Here is a 14622-nt window from a genome sequence, read left to right on the forward strand (position 1 = left end):
AACAGACATGTTAAACATGGCACTGAAGTACAAATGCTGTAGAATGCTTTATTTCATTTTATTGTACCATCACACAGTATTATCATCATCTCCTTTTGCGGATTTACACAGTGCCATTATGGTGATTCTCTACTCAGTAGCATTTGAACTCTGGAATGCACCAGAGAGGTGGTGGAACTCAGTTCCAGCGAGTTCCGGCTGAAAAAAATCCTTGCACAATATCAAATGTTTGCTGGCTCTAGCAATTTCGTTCTTTGACTGCTGGTCATGCTGGCTGTGGCTGATGGGAACTGTAGTCCAAAACCCCTGGAAGGTATCATACCAGGTTTGGGAAGGTTGCATTAGACTAATATCTAAAGGAGGCCTCAGAATCTTCACAAAAGAGTTCTCATCTACTACATTTTTCAAGAGTTTGCAATCAAAAGCATTTGAGACTATGGAACCAAGAGGAAATACTATTTTACGGATTTAGGCTCCAATCCTATACCTGCATTTACCCAGAAGTAAGCTACGCTGAATTCAAATGGAACTAATGCTGAATAGACATGAATAGGACTACACTGTTAATCCTCCAACTGGTAAGAGAGAAGTCATACAGATTTGTTAAAATCATGCCAGTATTTGTAGTGATCTTCATAGCAGATGTTCTCAGATGTTGAAAATCTTCCTGATCTCTTGGAGAGCCTTGTCGTCTAATTCAAATTTCCTCTGGCTGCCTGGCTCCAAGAATTTCTTAATTGTGGAGATGTTGCTTACCCTTGCCTTCAAGTCCTATATTGAAAAACAAGAAGCACTTCTAAGAAAAAGGTACTAACACAGATGGTACTAGGTACTAACGTACTTAGGTACTTAGTACTAAAGGTAATAACACACAAAAATGCAGTTCACATATTGGAGAAGAAGACCGGCCTGGCCAGGAGTGTAGGAAGGTGGGTGTAGAGCAGCAGAGGGCGTGTGCCATCCATATGGGCTGCTGCTCTCGTGCGCTGTCCGTACGGGATACTGCTTGTGCAGCAGCCCGTATGGTTGCCGTGTGCGAGTGGCAGCCCATATGGACTGCGCATGTGCGGCATTCCATAAGGAGTGCACACGCGCGAGATGCCACACATGCTCAGTCTGTACGGGCTGTACCACCCCAGGTGCCAGAGAGGGTTCCTCTGCCACTGGGCCTGGCCCCATCCATTGGCTTCAAATGTTTGCTTTCCTCTTCCCTTCCCATTCCTTTCCCCTTTTGTATCATGTGTATCATTGCAAGCTTGGGGGCAAGGGCCATTTTTACTTTCAATATGTGCGCAGTGCTTTGAAAATTTTAGATTTTTCTAAATGTTTAGTAATAATAATTATTATTTCTAGAAATGTGTTGAAGATTGTGTCATTCCAAGCAGTTCTTTTATCATAGGATAAAAGTTAAAAATCACAAAGTTTTTAAATGGTCATTTGATGGAGGAATTTTGAAAAGCAATCTATCTGTTCATTAATAAGCAGTACCTTGTTTTTCAAGCATTCAAAAACCATATAGAAAAAATTAAGCCCATGAGTCTAAATTAATGAAGTAGTGCAGTATGTGTTAATAAAAAGATTTTTTTTAAAAAAAACCATAAATACTACATGGGGTTATTAGTAATGTGGGGGGGGGTCTCAATTTGCTCCCTTCCCTATTTATTTCTGATTCATAAAATAAAATTGGGTAAAAGGCTGGTTTGATTATAATAGAAATCCCATTCCTTCAAACTGTGGGATGTGAAACACAAGAGCAGTAAAGTACAACATTCCTAGAGTGAACAGGTTTACACATGGGGAGGAATGTTTTTCCAGCCAGCAGGTAAACTTCCTGTTTCCTTCTGGGCTGGGACAAACTTCCTCTGCATGTGACTAGAAGTGGGCATGGCCTCACCTGTGCAGGTAACGACAAAAGCACAGGGCAGGGCAGCCATCTCCCTCTCGTTTTGACTACATGCATCGAAGAAGCAACATCTGCTTAGCCAAAGATGCTCTCTTGGCTCCAGCCAATAATAACAGTTATTATAGAGGCTTTAGTGAGCCTGAGCAAACGCATCTGCTGCAAGTTTAAAAAGGGGAATGGTACTCTGCTAAATTGTGAACTTGTTAACACAAGTTGGAAAGGCTATTATCAGACAATATAGCCTCTCCTGCATCCCTGAACATTCCCACACAAACAAATAGATTCTGACTGATTAATGAACACAGTAACAATAATTTTCACATTCAATCACCTATGGGAAGGAGAAGATCTGTGGTCCTATTGTCCCATGGTCCTCAAGCCACATGTGAAATCTGAACTTTCTCTATAGTCTTTCTACAAGCCCCGCCTCCACCTTTATAATCCGGTGAGCCTTTTTTTGGTCAGGTTGTCTTGTAATGCATCAAACTAAGGCAATTCTAGCCAGGAGATGAAGCACTTTTATCATCAAGCAAAGTAGATGCAGAAGTCTAGATGCCTGCTCCACAGAAACTTCCAGATGCCTGACATAAGACATATCCCCCAGATGGCCACTTGGACTTGCTCTCATACACCACCATAATCACCATCATCGAGATGATGACATGCTAAGTGCAACACACTCCTATGACTGACGTTTATCCAGTTGCTGTATTTGCACTCTGTGAATACACACAGCCTTACAGTTTCCGTTCCATCTCATTTCTCAGAACATGTCCTAGTTCACTCACTTGCAGCAGAGGAAAGGCAGAAAGAACATCAGGCTTCATCTCTTCGACCATCAGAATAGCTTCAAGCAGATGGACATCTGCCCAGCTGAACTTCCCACCAACAAGGAAATCTTGTCCATGATCTTTTAAAACCTGTGGCATACAAAGAAATAGAAGTCAGTGTTGAGGGTTTGTAGACCCCTGGCTCAGACTGGGCCACAGAGGCTCCTTGTGGATTATTTCTGCTTCTTTTGTGTTTCAGACATGTAAGGCTGAGAGGCAGGCAGGGACTGTCCCATGAGAGCAGCCACTTGGCTTTTTCATTCAAATACAGTGGGTTAAGTACTTAATTCGTTCCGGAGGTCTGTACTTAACCTGAAACTGTTCTTAACCTGAAGCACCACTTTAGCTAATGGGGCCTCCTGCTGCTGCCGTGCCGCCGGAGCACAATTTCTGTTCTCATCCTGAAGCAAAGTTCTTAACCTGAAGCACTATTTCTGGGTTAGCGGAGTCTGTAACCTGAAGCGTATGTAACCCGAGGTACCACTGTATACATTTTACACACCTGCATGTATCCCACTGCATAACACTGAAAGGCCCTCATTGCTGTGATCCTCTGCTCAGTGTTGGGATTCACAGGGTGCTGAGTAAGTCTTCAGGCTTCAGTTTGCAACAGGCTGATGCAATACTCTGTGAAGTGCTGGGTCAGAATGACTCAGCAGTAATGTGATTGGCTGTCACCTGTTTTAAAAGAAAAGCCTGTTCAACAGTAATTGTGGTGGTGCTGTGGTGGAGTGGTGTAGAGTCTTCGCTTGCCTCAAGGTGCAGGTACTCTGTATGAACTGCTTTTGTAAATATTTGTATTTAGCTCACATTAAACAAGACTGCACTAAAGAACCTGGGACTCTGAGCGTTCTGCTAAAAGCGCCGCGAGGAATACGCAACACTCAGTAGCATTGGAACTTGACATCTGGGGTGGGAAAATAAATATTTGCTGGACTCCAACTCCCATCAGCCCTAGCCAGCATGGCCAATGGTCAGGAATGACGACTCTGGGGTTGGGGCAAGAGTTGTACTACCCCCCCCAAAAAAAGTTGGTAGACTTGTAGGTTTACTATTCCACATTTAAGTGCTTCCTTAGAATTTTGCTGCTGCTATGGATGGTTCTCCCCATACACCTTCAGCAGTTAAGGTCTAGCTGCACATTCTACGTTGCTACCTGACAATCCCTTACCTTTTCATAAACTGGGAAGTATCTGGTTGTGGCCCTCTCAAAAGTTAGGCTGGTCTGCTTTTCTTTGTTCTCAGGGGGCTGGAAAGGGAGCGTCATTATCATCCCCATCAGATCAGTTGTTCCTTCCACGTACATGTCAATCCTGAAAGAAGCCATTAGCACAGTTACTTTCAGGGTTTGTTTTGTTAGTTTCTCTTATTTCTTTCCCTTTTTGCTTTATTATTATTACTATTATTTTATTTTTTATTTTTCCAAAATTTCAATACATATACGCATATTCTACATATTTTCTCCATCTATTCCTATTAGACTTCCTACTCCCCCCCGATGTTGGGAAAGATTGAGGGCACAAGGAGAAGGGGACGACAGAAGACAAGATGGTTGGACAGTGTTCTCAAAGGTACCAGCATGAGTTTGACCAAACTGTGGGAGGCAGGGGAAGACAGGAGTGCCTGGCGTGCTCTGGTCCATGGGGTCACAAAGAGTCGGACATGACTAAATGACTAAACAACAACAACAATAACCCCCCCCCCCCGTGGCTTCCCGTTTTCCCATTTTAACGTTGCATATCCTCAGACAAGAAATTACCACCCAATTATTATCGTGAAAGTACAGGTCAATCTAAATATAATTAGAGCATATCATAATTACACAGAAATAAGAGAATAATTAATACTGTGTTATAAATAACATATGCAATGTCTTTCCATTTTCTGATATTCAATCTGGCATCTTCCATACATGGTTGGAAAGTTGACAGTTATGTTAAGCTTGCCATTACCATGTTATGGCACGGTTTTCCTCCCCAAGTAGCTATAGCCTAAATTTCCTTGTAAGAGTCACACTGTGACATAGCTAGCTCTAGCTCTAGGAATACAGAGATGCAAAAGCAGGAAGATATCTGGATGTTTGCAGTTCAGTGCATACATTCCATATTTTCAGCTTCTGTCAAGAGCTGGCTTTCTATTCAAAAAATAGACCTAGAGTGAATTCTACATGTTCATAAGTACAGTGCTCTCTCCTTCAGGTCCTTCCCGTAGAGGTTGTGCTTTGCTGCAATGTAGCTGAGAATAGCTCGCGTCTGCACCATCTTCATCCCATCCATTTCCACCATGGGCACTTGCTGAAACAGGAGCTGTCCATCTTTAAAAAAGGGGGTGGGTGTGGGATAAGTGATTCAGTCCTTACCAACTTAAGCAGCTTAAACCAATACTTCAGATCGATTCAGACTGCCTTCTTTGAAAGTTAAAAATGGTGTATTAAGTCTCTGATACAGATCTTTCTTCAGGAAAATCTGCCTTCCTTTTGGTCTGCACAGCTCAAATAGGAACATGGAAAGGCATCGTTTTATTTCCACCCTGTATTTGTTCCATGCGCTATTTCTATTCTGTTCACCATTGGCGAAATTACGTGACTTACATAACTCATTGTGTAAATCATATTGTCGTTATATTACGCCATCTCATTCCTTCTAATACAAAGGAAGCACAACACAAATGTGTGTCTCTGTGTGTATACATCTCATGTGTGTATAAACGGTAAAGGGACCCCTGACCATTAGGTCCAGTCATAACCGACTCTGGGGTTGCGGCACTCATCTCGCTTTATTGGCCAAGGGAGCCGGCGTACAGCTTCCAGGTCATGTGGCCAGCATAACTAAGCCGCTTTTGGCGAACCAGAGCAGCGCACGGAAATGCCATTTACCTTCCCGGCGGAGCGGTACCTATTTATCTACCTGCACTTTGACGTGCTTTCGGACTGCTAGGTTGGCAGGAGCAGGGACTGATCAACGGGAGCTCACCCCGTCACGGGGATTTGAACCGCCGATCTTCTGATCGGCAAGTCCTAGGCTCTGTGGTTTAACCCACAGCGCCACCCGCGTCCCTTCATGTGTGTATACATTGTTTCAAATTGTTTTTAATGTTGTGTTTCAATGTTGTAACCCACCCGGGGACCTTATGGTGAAGGGTAGGAAATGAATGAATAAATGAGTGAATGAATGAATGGCACAATCATTTATTTATTGTCTGTGGACAGAAAGCAACAACAGTGCATACGAATCATAGAATTGTAGAGTTGGAAGGGACCCTGAGGATCATCTTGTCCCAAACCCCTGCAATGCAGGAATGTGTAGCTGTCCCACACGGGGAACCTGCAATCTTGGGTTTATCAACACCTTGCTCTAACCAACTAAGCTATCCAGGCTTGATCCCATTAACTGGATTGATTTCTCTTCTGGACATTAGACAAATAAGCAAACACTGGCAATTTCCCCTCCCATTTCCACTTTGCTTGAAATTCTTCAACATCCCTAAATCTAAATTCCCTATTGTTTTTCTAGTTCAAGGGAAGACTGAACCAATCTCACCCCTGAAAATAACTATGTGTAGACACTGACATGGACCCCAGGACAAAGTGGTTTTTATTTTTAACAGATTCAGTCACTGCAGAGCCAGTCTTTAAAGCAGTTGCATGCGGGCAACACTTTCACCTATAGACTTACCATTCCGTAATTTTTCCAAGTCTTCCTTTTTCTCTATAAATTCTTCTTCAAACTGAAACAAAGCAGCCAATATATATATATATATATATTTATCCTAACTTTGCTGACCTTGCAGAGAATAATTAACAGATACTTATCTTTTATTTTAGTTTAAGAGCAGCTGATGCTTCTTGGAATTTTTGAAAAACTGCAAGATGCAGTACAGCTTTTAAATTTCATTTTTCTCAGTCCGTACCCTTCATTTGAACTGATTTCTATTAGAGAAGCAGTGGTTGGGTGAAAATGGGCTCTTTGTCTTTGCAGAAATCAAATGCTCAGACTCTACACAATGCATATTTTCTTTACTATTTTTGTTTTCATTGTGCAGATTAGCCACGCTATTCATATAAGCATATTCCTAAAAATGGCTTCAAAAGGCAAGCCATTCAACCCATTGAAATAAGACCCAGACGGAGGACTCTGAACCATTGCCAGACATCCAATTCCCCTTGGCCCTCTTTCTGTAGCTGTGGAATACAGTCGTACCTTGGAAGTCGAACACTTTGCAAGCTGAACAATTTGGCCAGTTTGCAAACGTTCTTTGGAACCCGAACGTCCGACGTGGGTTCTGTGCCTTCCTGCAGCCAATCAGAAGCCACGCCTTGGTTTCTGAATGTTTTGGAAGTCGAACAGACTTCCAGAACGATTCCGTTCGACTTCTGAGGTATAACTGCATTATGATTCACCTCTCTTACTGGTGACATTTCTATTACATTGGAAATTATATATTCTAAAATATAGCTGCAGGTTCCCTAGCAGATGATTGATGCTGCAGTCCTATATCTGCTGAGTGCGACTCACATCTAAGTGAACATGCATTGTATGAGTCAATATGAAAAAATTGTCTTTTAATTGTCAGCCAAAGTGTTTGCTTTCTGGGGATGGATATTTCCCATACAGCGTATGAGCGCCCAGAATTCAGAAAACCACACCCTTAAAAGTGGGTGGAAATTGGCTTCATTGCTTGAGTGACATAAGCAGGAGCATATTTTTGAAAGACTACACTCTATTTCATCAAATGCTTCAGTAGTTTTCCTGAGCTGAAGCACACATATATAAATGCATATAAGAATATATACAGGAACATGCACACACACAGTTATGTTGATAAGACATCTGTGGCATCTTCTGCTGCATGTGCAGAAGAGGCTATTTATTTTGGCCATTGTTGGTTCATCTACCCAGCATTGCCCTGCCTCTTCCTTTTATGGGCACACAAACCTCTACTCCAGCTGCTGCAAGCAGCCAACGGATGGATTCCATCTTCCCTCTCCCGTTAGCATAGTGCAACTTGGGTTTCCCAGCCATCGTTTTGGGTAGTCTTCTACTCTGTCAAGCACAACACAATTGACGAAACAGCTTCACAGTAGAACTGTATTGTGGACTGTCCTAAAAATGGAAGCGGGAGAAAGATGCATTAGAATAGAGGGAAACGGCCATGAGTCGAACAGGCAGAACATTCAGTGTTGAAAGTGCTGGGATACAACTCAGCTTGTACTAAAGGCTGGTAGGTTTGCACACAATATTGTGGTTAAGATTTGATAGATAGAAGAGAGGGTTCAGCAGAAGGAAAGAAACAACAACTCCATGGAAAAAGATATTGGAAGTTGACAAAAATATGAAATTGTGTTTTGATTGTATATGCTAAAAATGTTGAAATGTAATAAAATATAATCCAAAAAAGGAGGAAAGCTTCAAGCTTTCTATTTTTTTTATAAGATATTTATTAAGAGTTTACAAATTACAGAAAAAGAGAACAGGAAAAGAAAACAATAAAGAATTAGACAAAACAAAACAATACCTTACAATACATCAAAGAAAAAATAAAACAATACAATAAAACAACAAAGAAAAATAGAACAAAAACATTTAAAAACACATCCAACCTTTCCATATCTTTACCTTTCATATACTTGTTTCCTCGACCTCCTCACACCTCGCTTTTTTGCATTCTAGTTCAATTAGCTATTTCAGCAAGTCCTTTCCATCTTTCTCAATTTTCGTTCTAAAATTTAACTTGAGACACTCTAACCTTAAATTTTCCACTTTGGTCCATTAACGATCTATTTTTACTTAATTCTTTATAACATTTCTGCTAAAACCATATAACTTCATTCCAGCATCCTTCTAACATTCATTAATTTTGCAATATTTCTGTAAATATACTTTAAATTTTTTCCAATCTTCTTCCACCGACTCTTCTCCCTGGTCTCGAATTCTGCCAGTCATTTCCGCCAGTTCCATGTAGTCCATCAGCTTCATCTGCCATTCTTCCCTGGTGGGTAGATCTTGTGTCTTCCAATACTTTGCAATGAGTATTCTTGCTGCTGTTGTAGCGTACATAAAGAAAGTTCTATCTTTCTTTGGCACCAATTGGCCGACCATGCCCAGGAGAAAGGCTCTGGTTTCTTCAGAAAGGTATATTTATATACCTTTTTCATTTCATTATAGATCATCTCCCAGAATGCCTTAATCTTTGGGCATGTCCACCAAAGGTGAAAGAATGTACAGTACCTTCAGTTTCATTACATTTCCAACATTTATTATCAGGCAAATGATAGATTTTTGCAAGCTTGACTGGTGTTATGTACCACCTATAAATCATTTTCATTAAATTCTCTTTTAATCATTGCATGCCGTAAACTTCATACCAGTGGTCCATTATTTGATAATAATGGAGCCAATCTCGTACTCTGTTTTTTAATTTTTCAAAACTCTGCAGTTTTAATCTTTCACCTTCTTGTTCCAAAATTTCCCAATACTTCGGCCATTTGGCCTCCATATTGAGTTTTTTCTGAGCCTTTGCTTCCATTGGTGACAACCATCTTGGGGTTTTATTTTCTAACAAATCCTTATATCTTATCCAGACATTAAACAGTGCTTTTCTTACAATATGGTTTTTAAACGCTTTGTGTGCTTTAACCTTATCATACCACAAATATGCATGCCAACCAAATACATTATTAAAACCTTCCAAACACCCATGTTTTCAAGAAGCATCCATTCTCTCAGCCAACAAAAAGCGGCTGATTCATAATAAAGTTTTAAGTCTGGCAGGGCAAATCCACCTCTTTCTTTAGCATCAGTTAGTATCTTAAATTTTATACGAGGCTTCTTGCCCTGCCAGACAAATCTGGAGATATCTCTCTGCCACTTCTTGAAACAGTCCATTTTGTCCAAAATAGCTTCAAGCTTTCTAGACTGTTCTTTAACCTGACCTGTCCTTGGGTTCTCAACTGATCCTCTCATGGTTGCTGACCTTATTTTCCTACTTCTTCATCCTTACCTTGGGAGATGAGACATCTTTATATGTTTCTCCTACTGAGAACAAAGAACAAGCGAGGCTCCTTGCAACCTGTGTTAGACAGAAGTACGATCTTTCCTATCAAGCATGTTGTTGTTGTTTAGTCGTTTAGTCGTGTCCAACTCTTCGTGACCCCATGGACCAGAGCACGCCAGGCCCTCCTGTCTTCCACTGCCTCCCGCAGTGAGGGAGTCTTCTCTTCTCATGAGGTGGCCAAAGTATTGGAGCCTCAGCTTCACGATCTGTCCTTCCAGTGAGCATTATTTCCATTAATCAACTTGGCTTTCTAATTTTCCTAAACTCATCAAGTCTCAGTGCAATTGCATCGATGGTAAAACATGCTCCCCCAAAACAGAGATTTATTTTTAAGCTCAACATCTGCAGTTAAACTCCAACTCTCATGCTTCAGCAGGTAGACTTTCCCCCACCAGTTTAGCTTCATGCTGAGGGTGAAATTTATCCATTGGGTTTTTGCCTCTTCTGAAGCTGTTCAATGCACAAAGCACCAGCAGCAACAGCCTTAAAACTGAGGTGTTGAACAATTGCACACATGTCTGGTTCTCTGCTGTTTTTTAAAAAATTGTTTTTGGATCTTTACATAGAGTGAACTATGCCCCCCATCCAACTTTTTGTAGCCTGATGCCACAGGTGCTGCTCTTTCCTTGTCCCTCTTCCAGATTTGGATTGGATGGGGAGAGGGTCAGAAAGAATCTCTCTGGGGGGCACCTGTAATTTTAGAGGCTTCCGACTGAGGATTCATTCCTTCTGGATTTTAGCACATTGTAGCATGACATTGCAATAAGTTAACCATTGACCAGAAGTATGCATGTATGAACTGGTCCATTTCATAGGGATAGCTATTGCAACTAGACTGCCAACTTCTGAACAACTTCTGCCAAGCAAGCACCTTTATTTAGGTAATCATGTCACTGACTCTCCCCAAGTTTTAAAGAAGATTGTTAATTTTGCATGTCTGCTATTGTAATCGATCCTATATGTTTGGCAGTTATAGATATATTCTTTCCAAAGTGTGTAACGAGAATCAGAGGGTCCTCTTAAACAATGTGGACCCTCCACAATGCTCCAGCATGAGTGGCTGATGTGGGAATGAAGAGGAGTAGAAACTTTCCTTCTAATGGATTCTTGTTAGAAGGCAGAGCAGCCAAAGTTATTGAGTTTTCTTTAGGAAATCACGAATTTAAATACCCTGTAAATAGGACATTATGGGACGCAGGTGGCGCTGTGGGTTAAACCATAGAGCCTAGGAACTGCCGATCAGAAGGTTGGTGGTTCGAATCCCTGTGACGGGGTGAGCTCCCGTTGCTCGGTCCCTGCTCCTGCCAACCTAGCAGTTCAAAAGCACGTCAAAGTGCAAATAGATAAATAGGTACCGCTCTGGCGGGAAGGTAAACGCCGTTTCCGTGCACTGCTCTGGTTCGCCAGAAGTACCTTAGTCATGCTGGCCACATGACCCAGAAGCTGTACGCCGGCTCCCTCAGCCAATAAAACGAGATGAGTGCCGCAACCCCAGGGTCGGTCACGACTGGACCTAATGGTCAGGGGTCCCTTTACCTTTAAATAGGACATTGCGGCGGGGGGCAGGCTTCTGCTGTGTGTGTGTGTGTGTGTGTGTGTGTGTACAGAACCTCAGATAACTGAGTCCATTCAATGCTTTTCAATATTATTTGTGGACCTAGAGGGTCCCCTTCAGTATGCCCTCCCTCTCCCCTTGACTATGCCCATGTTTCCTTCCATCAACTTCCTTAAGTTATCCTAGAACTGAAGTCTGATTTTGGTTAATCCTTCCATCCCTTACACCACCTACAAGGGATAGGGAATTTCTCTTGAGTTAACCTGCCTTAGGATCCAAGTCAATATAAACATCAAAGCTCCCCTCTTCTCTTGGCACTGCAAATGCAATGCGGGCAAAGCATAACCAGCCCTCTTAAAACTGATAATAATGTTCAGGCCTAGCCTAGTGTTAAGTGTGTTCACTAAGAAAGTACCACTAGAACAAGCTACTCTCAAGTGTGCGCACAAAGCTTCACAGCATTAGAACACATTATTTTTAGACTTCTTAATCTGCAGAGGTGATTGCTGCCAACTAGGAGCTTCTATTCTTGGCAGCCAGAGCACCAGAAAACCGACAGCTTTTCTCTCACTCTGCCCCACTGACAAAGCAATGGGCTTTCTGGTTGAATTTCTGGCTGCCATGCAGTTACAGTACAATAGTCCTTCCAGGGAAAGCTCACCCCTGTCTCCTGATATACTATTAATGTAAGCTCGTTCCTGCAATGCTTCATTTTCTGGACTCCTCCTGCTTATCCCCCAGACCTCAAAATGGTGGGTGTTGTTCTCTTTATCCAGCCACTTCCCGCTCCTCTTCCCACCTACCATTTTTCACATCTCAGGAGAGCAACCTCTGCTTCTTTCAACTTCTCCATTTGCAGTTACCCCACAGTATTTCCTTTCCTCTATCCAACTTGCTGACCCAACTAATTGCCCCTGTTGTCTTTCAGGATTCCACTTCTACGTCTCAAACCCCTTTCCCTTCTGCCCCTTCATCTCTTTTCAACACCCGACCCTTCTGCTTTCTAAAAGCCCCCTGCTTCTCCGTCGCTCACCTCCACTAAAATCAAAGTGCAACCAAATTGCATTTAAGGTGTGCCAAACTGGATAGAAATGGCAGTTTGCCACCTTTGGTTCCTCATCCCTCTTTTCAATTATTACCAGATGACTGAGTGTGTAAGTAATCCGCCCCCCCACCCCCACCCCAGTACTAACCTCCAACCAAACCTGAATCCACTTCCAGGGTCTAGGCAAAAGAAACTGAGCTCTGCCTTTTCTTTGCTCGTTTTTGTTCCACCTTCTCTGAAGATTTGCATCTACGAGAAGATAAAGCTGCTGCTGCTGCTGCTGCTGAACAAGTCCAAGCAGTTTTGCCTGGCTGCTAAATCAGGGGGGTTTCCCTTGCCCACCTTTTTGCTGAGGGGGAGGAGGAAGTCCCCCCAAGGCCAGGCCTTTTCACATTCCTGAAGCGTAGCTATGCTACTCTGTTACACAGCACAGCGCAGCACAAAAGACCCTTGTGGAAAGTTTTAAAAATACCAAATATATGTATCCACACAGAGAAACAAATCCATCTGTGCTACAGTCACACGGACACTGGGGAAAAAACATCTAGTCAATTAGTCGTCAATGCACAAGACACTTTTTGTCCTATTATTTACTTTATTTATCTGCAAAATTCTGTAAGATTAGCCCATCTCAAATGGATTATTTTCTGCTCACAGAATCTGACTCCCCATGCATGCAAAGCAACACACAGCATCTGTGGGCTATGATACTGTTATAGAGCCTGTTCGGGAATACTAGAATTTAATAAACAGTAGTAATTAGGTAATATCAGGGATAGGAAGGGAAAATATAATCTGCAGACATTGTGCCAGACAAAGAAGCACAATCTTGGATAAATGCCTTCAACACCTGGAAACTCGCACCACTTGGAAATTGGGTGGCATGTAGCGATATTTGACACTAGAGTCTTGTGATCTCCTGACTTGGATGAAAGTTAGTATAAGACTTTTAGATAAGGCTTATCAGATGCTCAGGTTTTGAGTTTCTATTGCAAGGAATTTCCGGTTTGTACCAGCAAGGAATAGACATTTGGAGCTCGAACTCCAGGAGAGCCACCTGATTTGTGGTATTGCAGCCTATATAACACCGGTCCCGAAAGATCTACATTGGTTCCCAGTATGTTTCCGAGCACAATTCAAAGTGTTGGTGCTGACCTTCAAAGCTGACCTCTGGCCCAGTATACCTGAAGGAGTGTCTCCACCCCCATTGTTCAGCTCAGACTCTGAGGGCCTTCTGGTGGTTCCCTCACGGTGAGAAGTGAGGTTACAGGGAACCAGGCATAGGGCCTTCTCGGTAGTGGTGCCCGCCCTCTGGAACGCGCTCCCATCAGATGTCAAGGAGATGAACAACTATCTGACTTTTAGAAGACATCTGAAGGCAACCCTGTTCAAGAAAGTTTATAATGTTTGATGTTTTATCATGTTTTTCATATTCTGTTGGGAACTGCCCAGTGTGGCTGGGGAAACCCAGCCAGATGGGCAGGGTATAAATAAATTATTATTATTATTATTATTATTATTATTATTATTAACTGAGTAGTCTCGCCCAGTCCCGTAGTTGGGGTGGGGTGAGCAAGAGGGGGGCCATTGAGTGTCCCAGCCTTTGTGTGTATGTACACAGGAGCGACGGGTAAAATGGCATCAAAGCAAACATGCACAGGTATTTATTTATATACTGCTTAATGATGGGGTATTGTTTGGCCTGTCTTGAACTTGTCATGAATTGAGAATACATACCGTATTTTTCACTCCATAAGATGCACCCAACCATAAGACGCACCTAGTTTTTAGAGCAGGAAAACAAGAAAAAAATATTCTGAACGAAACAGTGGATGTATGATTTTTGTGGTTCATGCTGTGTCCACAGACATGTGATCTGATGGTGAGTTTGGGGTAGCCCAATGCAAAAATCCTGAGGATCCATGTGGATCCATGCTTTGTAACCACGTTTCTGCACCATTGCAGCCCCAGGCAACAGTGGGTGCGTGATTTTTTTGGTGCAGGCTGTAGCCATGGACATGCTATGTGATCTGATGGTGAATTTGGGGTGAATTTGGAGTGACCCAATGTAAAAATCCTGAGGATCCATGGGCTTTTACCTCCCCCCTCCCAGGCAGCCTCCACTAGCATCCCTCATCTCTCTTCTGATCCCAATGATCAGCTGTTTCCTTTCAACTCTCCCTTCCCTCTTGTTTGCCTTAGTGTCTTTTCCTTAGCTGGAGCAGTTTTTTGCTCC

The 14622-nt window shown here is 42.4% G+C and overlaps 1 protein-coding gene across 1 annotated transcript; it reads right to left on the bottom strand.

The window, feature by feature from the left end:
- Positions 1-28: 28 nt before the first annotated feature.
- LOC308473599 (glutathione S-transferase-like) lies at positions 29-12697 on the bottom strand. Its single transcript, XM_080999379.1, has 7 exons — positions 12535-12697; positions 7668-7835; positions 6408-6459; positions 4915-5047; positions 3905-4046; positions 2692-2823; positions 29-771 (listed from the first exon to the last, which is right to left on the bottom strand). Exons 2-7 carry the CDS (start codon positions 7752-7754, stop codon positions 649-651), a joined length of 669 nt encoding a protein of 222 aa, XP_080855505.1. The 5' UTR covers positions 7755-7835; positions 12535-12697; the 3' UTR covers positions 29-648.
- Positions 12698-14622: the final 1925 nt, after the last annotated feature.

Source organism: Podarcis pityusensis (assembly GCF_964106645.2).
Source record: "Podarcis pityusensis genome assembly, chromosome: 3".
NCBI classification, from domain to species: Eukaryota; Metazoa; Chordata; class Lepidosauria; order Squamata; family Lacertidae; genus Podarcis; species Podarcis pityusensis.

Bases quoted from the DNA above. Each gene is read 5' to 3' on its own strand.
- LOC308473599 (XM_080999379.1), bottom strand. From the start codon at position 7,754: ATGGCTGGGAAACCCAAGTTGCACTATGCTAACGGGAGAGGGAAGATG. The intron at 6,460-7,667 runs GTTTGTGTGCCC...GCTTTGTTTCAG, and splicing joins TTGCAGCAGCTGGAGTAGAG to TTTGAAGAAGAATTTATAGA. The intron at 2,824-3,904 runs GTAAGGGATTGT...TGTATGCCACAG, and splicing joins ACTTCCCAGTTTATGAAAAG to GTTTTAAAAGATCATGGACA.